Raw genomic sequence first — 9,168 nt, 5'->3', positions numbered from 1 at the left:
CTAATAAATAATACCCAAATGTGTTGAACACCTTTTGTACGAGAGTAACATAAAATTATTAAGTTTCAATTAAATAATAATTTTTAAAAAAAGTACATATAAATACAAAAAAATATGTGTAAGGGAAAGTTTTCGCCACTTTTTTGACGGAAATAAAATTTCTAAAAATGAATCAAAATCGAATGCAATGAACATCATCCTGAAATAACCGGAAATGAACAATTTTCAAACTCGCGTGGGTGGGAAGGTTTCGTCTTCGCGATCGCGATTTTCGAACAGGGTTCGATTGCCTAACGTTTTTTGTCAACTGTTGCTATTGCTACCCTGGCTTTGAAAAACTTATGTTTTTACTGAAACTGTTTCCCGGTAAAACTTGCATTAGATATGCAGCCTTAGCACCCATCCCCAGAAAAAATTCGAAACAGAGGGCCTGTAGTGCATACTGGCATACTTAACATGAAAACAAAATGCTTAGACGCTACGTGTTTTTGTCGTTTACAATGAACTAAATTAAAATCCCCCTTTTTTTAAAATTTTAATAGACAACGGATTTCCCTAGACTTTTCCCCCAACATGAAATTTCCAACCAGGCTCCCACCAATTGGGGAATGAGGAAGGGTCAATTGACCCCCCTGTATTCTAAAAAGAAAGTTAATTTTCAGGGCCCGACTACGTCAAAATGATACTCAGGAAAAATTTAGTGCCCCTCTCCCAAGAAAATCAGCATTTTTAAAGTGGTTATTTAAAAGATAAATTTACTCCATTATGGTGCCTAGGTTCATGCATCAACAAGACCCTGATAATTATGCATTTTTGTTCATGTCTTGTTTTTTCCCTATAAAATATTTTAAGTATTAATACAACCTTTTCTCTCTCCCCTCTACCGTACAATTTTAAAATGACGGGTCTGTTTTTAGTAACTGAAACTGCAGCCTCTGGATGGGATAACTGGGCTGATGGTACATTGCATCCATACTAGGGGTCAGAAAAACTACATTTTTTCCATAGCGAACTAAAACTGTACTTTATTACAAATGCACTTAACAATGACTCCTTTTTTAAAAATGTAGGAACTACAAATTACTTTTGAAATATGCATTTCAAAAGTGTTTGTAGTCACTACATTAAAAAAAAAATAGTCAAAGTTGAATACATTCGTAATAAAGTAGTTCACTATGAAAAAAATGTAGTTTTCTAACCCCTAGTATGGATGCAATATACCGACAGCCCAATAATCCCATCTAGAGGCTTCAGTTTCAATTATATAGCCACTACTTCGCTACTTTTTGGAGAGAAAAAACAAATACCGCTCTATTACAGACAAAAATGTTTGCCCTGTTAGTGTCCGCACACACATTGGAGGGGTTTTACTGTATTCTTTCCCTTTTTTAGCCAATTTGTCATTCTATTATAAACCATTTTTTTAGGATTTTTAAGAACATTCATTGCAAGAAAAGAGTAAAAAGTCGAAATAATAAATCTCTCAAATTTTTAATCTATTCTAGTCAGCAATTATCCAATTTAAGAAGTGCAACTCGGCTACTTGAGAACGTAAATAGAAGCAGCAATAATTTGATTGAAATTTTACACAGACATACATGTAACATAAAATTGATTACATGATGAAAAACATCTTTTAAACAGAAGAGAAAATTTTAACTATCATTATAGGAACTGATATTTTGTGCTAAATTAATTGGAGAGGCACTGGCCTTCTCTGGATGCCGAAGCCGAATTTTATTCCCAGTCCAACTCTTATTTAAGATACTGAAGCAGCGCTGGATCTAGGGGTAGCAAGCCGAGGTCCAACTCCGGAAGAAAAAATTCACCCAATTTCTGTGTGTGTGTGTGTGTGTTTTTTTTTTAAAACTTGAAGGAAGGTAGGTAAGGGCGACAGTTTCAAGATTGTCTCGGCTTAGAAAAGTCGAAGTTCCAGCACTACTAAATCAGCAATCGAAGTATTGCTAATAAATATTAAAAATTAAATTAAAAAAATTAATTTGAATTTTGACATCTGGAATTCAAATGTTTTTCGCAATCATGAGTGTGTGTGTGTGTATGTAGGCGTGTGGCGGGGGGGGGGGGGGTTGTGTGTAGGGGGTATATGTATGTGTGTAGGCATGTGTGTTTGTGTCTGCGCGCAGGTATGAGTGTGTGAGTAGTTGTGTGTATAAGTGTTTTTATGTGTGTATGTGGGGGGGGGGGAATGTGTATGTGTGTAGGCATATGTGCTTGTGTCTGTGTGCAGGCATGAGTGTGTGGGTAGTTATGTGTAGGTGTCTGTATGTGTTTGAGAGTGTATGTGTGTGTGTGTGTAGCATATGGATATGGTTTTCGCTATAGGAGCAGCATCGTGAGGAGCTGGTCGACGGTGATGCTGCAGAGGGTGCTGGCGGGAAAATAAAATGATAGCCCATCAAAACAGTCAAATGAAAGCAATAAGCAATCGTGATTGCTCAATTGCAAAAAATAATAATTTGAATTTTGATGTCTTGATTCTTTAAATTGTTTTTCACAATTATAACTTGCAATAAGACCCCACTGTTTTTTTTTTTTCTACAAATGGAAATTGCTAAGAAATTTTTACCTGTCATATTATGACTAGTGAGTTTCCAGAATAGGTAATAATCCATAAAAAGAGAAATGGTGATAAGGATGTGGTAATAAAGATAAAAGATTTCATGGCTGATATCAACCAGTACACTTATCATAAAGATTATATACAGCACATAACGTTATGTATTTTTATTTCTTGTCAATTTATAATGATTAAAACTAGTAACCAGGAAATTTTGCATTTGGATGAAGTTTTGCTGTTTAAGCAGTGCTCGGAAAAAAAAAAGATTGGCTCCGACTCAAGACTCCAGGAATTTTAAACCTCCGACTCCAACTCCGGCTTTGTTGATTTTTTTACTTACTTTTTCAAATCACCCCCCCTCCCCTCATGGGAAGGGGGAAAAACCCTAAACAAAGATTGAAATATTAATTCCTTTTTAAGAAATTTTCACGTTGTATTCTACTGTAAATCTAAGATGCATAAGTTAGAAATTCAATTTGAAAATCAATTACCCAATAATTGTGATTACAACAGTGAGATTACTTGAAAATCCCGTTTTTAAAAAAATTGAAAAGGATTAATTTACTCCCCTTTAATGTTTGAAAAATAGATGTTGATCAAATACTGTGCTTTCAATTTTTGAAAGCACAGATAAGAGTTAGAGGAAGAGTTTTGAGAGAGAGAAAAAAAAAAACCTTTTTCATAAAGTCAAAAAACTTTTCTTGAGAGGGGCTTCCCCCCCCCCCTGCCAGGGGATACCCATTTGGTGGGTGACACCTCAACTTAATTTCAGAGTTTATAAAAATTGAAATACTTAAAAAAAAGCCTCAATAATAAATCTTAATTTCATCATAAAAATTTCAACAAAAACATGGCACTATACTGCATAGAGAGGTCGGGTACATGTACGTCTGGAGTAAGTTTTACATAAAATGCGGCGATATACAGTTTTGTACGAATAGCTTTTACTATATCTACATTTTTTGGCTTAATTTTTAATTTTAATTCGATTGGCAGCTTCAGAATTAACCTTAAAATGAAGATTTTAGGGTTAACTACAATTATTGTGTGTTGTAACAAATAAATCATGTACTAATTTTATTTTGTATTTTTCAGTGATAACCAAGCTTTCTTAGATAAAGTATTTAGATTTAAAAAATAATGTATGTTTTATCGGATCTTTTGGATTTGCGCTTTCGTGACAACACTTATTTGAATTTACCAAGCACCCTCAGAAGTTTTCCTACTTGCTCAAGCGATACATACATTCCTTTTACTATTTCATAACTGAGATCGAGGTAAAAAATATATTTTTATTTGAGAGTGATTAGATAATGTTAGGCAACAAAACTGTTCGCTGACAGTTGCTATCAGTTAAATAAAGTTAGAAAATAAGTAAATTAGTAGATGGCGTAGGTTAGCTGTTACAGACAGAAACAATCAAGCCAGCTGGTTGTCACAATGAGTTATTTCCTTATGAGTAGGCTTTTATACATGCAATCAAATTAATTGGTAGTCAGTTTTTTAAAAAATGCAAGGAGAGTCGGTGAAAATTAAAGAAAAAAAAGAAGTCAGGAGTCGGCATATTTTCGTCCAACTCCACAGCCCTGTGTTTAAGTTCATCGTTTTTTATTGAAAAACATTATTTTACACAAAAAAAAAAGGGAAAAAGACTCTTTTTTAAATGTAAAGTATGCTTGAGTTAAGCCCAAAAAATATATAAATAAAATCTAAATGCAGACTATTTGTAACTATAACGGAAATTTCCCTCTCTAAATAAATATTAAAAACAACCCTCAACATGGTAATATGAAAAATCTGAGCAACATCAACTTTGGTCAAGTGAGGATAAATAAATTCGTGATTGCTCAAAAAAAAAAAAAAAAATTATATTAATTTGAATTTTTGGCATCTTGAATTCAAATTATGTTTTTCGTAATCACGAGCGTGTGTGTGTATGAATGCCGGTGTTTGTGTAGGTGCATGTGTGTGGGTGCATATGTATGTGTGTGCATGCGTGTTGTGTATGCAGTGCTGTGTGTGTAGGCGTTCGTGTGTGTGTAAATGAAGGCATATGTGTTTGTGTCTGTGTGCAGGCATGAGTGTGTGTATATGTGTGTAGGCATGTGTGTGTAAGATATGGACGCAACCTGGAGACTGTTTTCGCAAGAGGAGCAGCATCGTGAGGCCAGTCGACGCGACAGAGGTGCTGGCGGGAAAATAAAATGATAGGAATTCAAAACAGTCAAATGAGAACAATAAGCAATCGTGATTGCTCAATAAAAAAAAAAAAAATAATTTGATTTTTGACATCTTGAATTCAAATTATATTTTTCGCAATCACGAGTGTGTGTATGTAGGCATGTGTGTTTGTGTGTGGGGGGGGGGGTGTTTGTGTGTGCGGGGTATGTGTGTTTGTGTCTGTGTGCTGGCATAAGTGTGGGGGAGGGGGGTATGTGCATGTGTGTGTGTGGGGGGGGTATGTGTATGTCGGCATATGTGTTTGTGTGTGTGCAGGCATGAATGTGTGGGTAGTTGTAAGTGTGTGTATGTATGCGTGTGTGCTTGTGTGTGTATGCGTGTGTGCTTGTGTGTGTATGTATGTGCGCGTGTGTGTGTAGTTGTGTATGTATACGCGTGTGTGTAGGACATGGATGCAACCTGGAGACGACTTTCGCTATAGGAGCAGCATCGTGAGGAGCCCGCCTGTCCAAGGTGATGGTGCAGAGGGTGACGGTGAGAAAATAAAATGATAGGACATCAAAAACAGTCAAATGAAAGCAATAAGCAATCGTGATTTCTCAAAAAAAAAAAACCCTTACGTATACATTTTATTTATTAGCTATTCTCTGTCTGGCTCATTCAAGTACTTTTCATTTGAAATCCACAATCCGTAGGATTCAAAGCACACATTCTATTCCTCCTTTGAGGTTTTTTTTTTTGTAACTTTATGGTGTTTTCAGTTATGACACAGAACAGAATATCCAATAACAGCTCCTCTTATACATAGGTGTGGGCACATACTTTAACACATAACATACACCTTGAATTTTGACCCGGGTTTCAGCTTAGACCAGAACAACATAAAAATGGAGAGATATACTTTGGAGAATACAAAATACTTTCGTAATGATTCGAGCACTTTAGTTATCTGCTGGTTTAAGGTGCTGCCTCCATTTCCCCCAGACTTACAGGAGTAACAAGGTTCATACTCTTCCAGACAAAATGAATTTCAGGAGTTTTCAGGAGTAATAACACGAGCGGTTTTTACAAGAAAAATAGTTTCAGCAACATTTAATCTACTTTGCTGTCAAATTTTTAATCGATTAGTAATTTTTTTTCGCACACTATTCAATCAAAATAAATATATAAATAAAAATTGGATTCAAAATATTTGAAAATAACAGGAATACACAAAATATTGGATATTTTGGCATATTACCAGTACTAAATATACTACAAAATAGCAACAGCACTACTAATTAGCAATATAGAAAATATGCTTAATAGCTATTGCTGTTAATACAAAAACTAGCACATGCTCTTGGTTCGTTCTCTAGTGGCAGTTACAATCAGCAACCGTAATGGGCATGTTTGAACAGAGTAACAGGTCAGTCGGTTCGAACACACCCCATGTCTTTGCGAAAAGCACTGGGTGATCTGTATAATACGAGAATTTTGATTGGTTGCCAGCGATTCAATATGGCTGCCTAAACGGAGATGACATGGAATTAAAATTAGCGATTGTTGTTGAAAATTATTCTCAGGAGGAGAGGAGAAAAATCAGGAGGTTAAAACAAAAATTTAGGAGTTTTAAGGGCCCTTAGAAGAAAAAATTAAATTTCAGGAGTTTCTCAGGATTTTCAGGAGGCATACGAACCCTGGGGTAATATCAGCAGAAAAAGAAATTGAAGCGCAAATTCTTGTCCCGAACAAAATCCGAAATAAACAAATCGCAAGGGGTTAGATATAGTTATTTTGATGCAAGGACATGTAGTTTGACTGAGCCTGATCAATCAAGAGGTGGTTAGATTATGTCCCTACTATGGACATGAAACTGATTCACCCACCCATCAATGTTGTGACAATACAGATTCAATACTGAATTTCACATGAGAATGCCTTTGAACCATGATATACAAAGACTTTTTGGTGGGTTTCAAAAGGCAATATGCTTTCTCTTTTTTCCTGCGTGGATGGCACCATTTTAAATAACTCCCTAGAGGCAATTTTGAAAGGGAAAGATTTTCGCTGTTGCAATACAAAACTTACATGATTGTAGCTGCAGCATTAATTTGCTTTGGGTAAATAAATCAATTACAAACCATGTGCTATGCTATTCTTTTTGTCCCATTTAATGTGAAATACTCTATACTTGTGATAAGTACAGACCCCGAAGTGGTTTTTTGGGGGGGAAAAGTAGGAAATAAGGAATCAAAAATTTAAAAAGTAGGAGAGGTAGGAAAAAAATCACTTAAAAAAGTAGGAAAAAATAGGAAGAGATAAGACTACACACACGTCAAGACGACCGACAATCATCAGTATGAAAAATGAACTGGAGGAAACAAAGAATTTAATTACAAAAATATGAAAATAAAATCCAAACAAAGAACCACCTTTCAACAATACAGTAATACAGTAGAAGACCGTTATAACGCCGACCTGTATAACGCAAGTCTCTATAAACCGCACTACTTTTCAGAAGTAAACAATAGTTTTTGAAGTTTAAAAAATCCCTCTGTTTTGCTTTGCAAAAATAAAAATTGTTAGGCAAATTAAATTTTGAAAGTTTTTCATCTTTCCATCTTATTTCAAAGCTTTTAAATTGAAAATTAGTACTCATAGTAAACAGAAAATACCAGATGGGTCTTGAAAAAAAATTTTGAAAAAAAAAAATAGAACTGACTTCAAAATTGCTCTAAAAAGTGAAAAATAATTTTATTCTTTAAACACCATCGATAATACTTTTAAACATAATTTTTGAAGTTGGCGCAAAAACGATCGATAAAATCATTCACAGCCATAACTCAACTACAAGTATAAATTTAACCACGTCCAGTTTCTTCACTGCCACATGCATTACGCATTGATGACAGCATATTTGAGTAACGATATAAATGTTCCGTTCCTAAGTTTGGATGATTTTTTGATAAAAATATGAACGAAGCATGGTTACAATGGATTTTACTTTTTGTTTTTGCGCCAACTTCAAAAACTATGTTTAAAAGTATTATCGATGGTGTTTAAAGAATAAAATTATTTTTCACTTTTTAGAGCAATTTTGAAGTCGGTTCTATTTTTTTCTTTTTTTTTTTTTTCGATTTTTTTTATTTCATTCTTTTTAGTGTAAATGTAGATATTTCAGTAAAAGTAAGAAGTTACCTAGTAAGAAGTGCGGCTCTATATCACTGTATTGCTTTAGAAAAGCCTTTATTCAAAATTATCATTACAATTACTATTAATGTTACAGTTATATGGCAACAAACTTTTATAACAATGAGTTTCATATTGTCGCGTAGATGAAGATAGCGAAGACAATGTGAAAGCCAAATGAAGCGAATACTCGTTAGTCTCAACTCGAGATCTTTATTCAGAACCACGAATGAACGTTACATCTCCTTATATACAACTTGAGAAAGTGCTGGAACTTTCCAGACTTGAAAAGATACAGAAATTAATAGAACATTCGAGAACATACGGGAAACAGTAGAAACGAAATTTTAGTAAAATTCACTTTGTCCTAGTCGGGATTTGAACTCGGGTCGCTCGTGTGGGAGACGAGAATTCTACCACTGAGCCACCGTTATCCACGGATGAAAAGAGCGAACTTCGCTACAATATGATTTTAATCATTTAATAGGGAAATTTACTGTTTTTTGCCCATAACTTTTTTCTAAAGAACAAATATGGTCAAACAAAGTAATGGGACCTAAGTTGAGCCATCCTCTATCCATTAAAAAAAGAATCATCAAAATCGGTTCACTAGGTGGAACGCTATGAGTGGACAAAAAAAAACATACATACGGTATGAACTGATAACCGCCTCCTTTTTGAAGTCGGTTAAAAATGCAGCTGTTATGCAAACCATGAAGCTAGCAGAAGTGCAGGATTTTGATTGTGAAACATATTTATTTGTGAATAACTAATTCTAATATTGGTGCTTTAACACTCATTGCAGATAAAACTCATTCTGAAGTGATAATATATAGTTATATTCTGAATATTAGTTTCAAAATTTGTGAAATGATCTATATAACGCAAAAACCTGTATAACGCAAAAGCTCTGGTCCCAAGGTGTGCGTTATAATGGTCTTCTACTGTAAAATTTTTAAGTGTGAAAGAATAAAATGCAATATAGCGATTACAAAAAAAAAAAAAGAAAAACAATAATAATAATAATAAAACTACTATTTTGGAGCAATAAAACCATTTTTTTAAAGATTTGTTTTGTCAAAAACGAAAACATTCCTTCGAACATCCATTTATCATTTGAAAATACTTGCACTTTCAGCTCTTGTTGTCATAAACTATGATACAGAAGCAAAGCAAATATTAAATTAGTTTTAGTTAATAATAATCAGCAGCTGACATGCATTCTTGCATGTCAGATG

At 34.3% G+C, this 9,168-nt stretch overlaps 1 protein-coding gene across 1 annotated transcript in view; it reads left to right on the top strand.

The window, feature by feature from the left end:
- The first annotated feature begins 898 nt into the window (after nt 1–898).
- LOC129235141 (INO80 complex subunit D-like) overlaps nt 899–9,168 on the top strand; it is a 31,879-nt gene continuing 23,609 nt past the window's right edge. The window contains exon 1 of the mRNA XM_054868831.1: nt 899–959. Coding sequence (XP_054724806.1) covers nt 899–959 — 61 coding nt within the window. The remainder of the gene's footprint in view (nt 960–9,168) is intronic.

Source organism: Uloborus diversus, chromosome 2 (genome assembly GCF_026930045.1).
Source record: "Uloborus diversus isolate 005 chromosome 2, Udiv.v.3.1, whole genome shotgun sequence".
Lineage (NCBI taxonomy): Eukaryota > Metazoa > Arthropoda > Arachnida > Araneae > Uloboridae > Uloborus > Uloborus diversus.
This window is presented reverse-complemented; position numbering and strand designations above follow the sequence as displayed.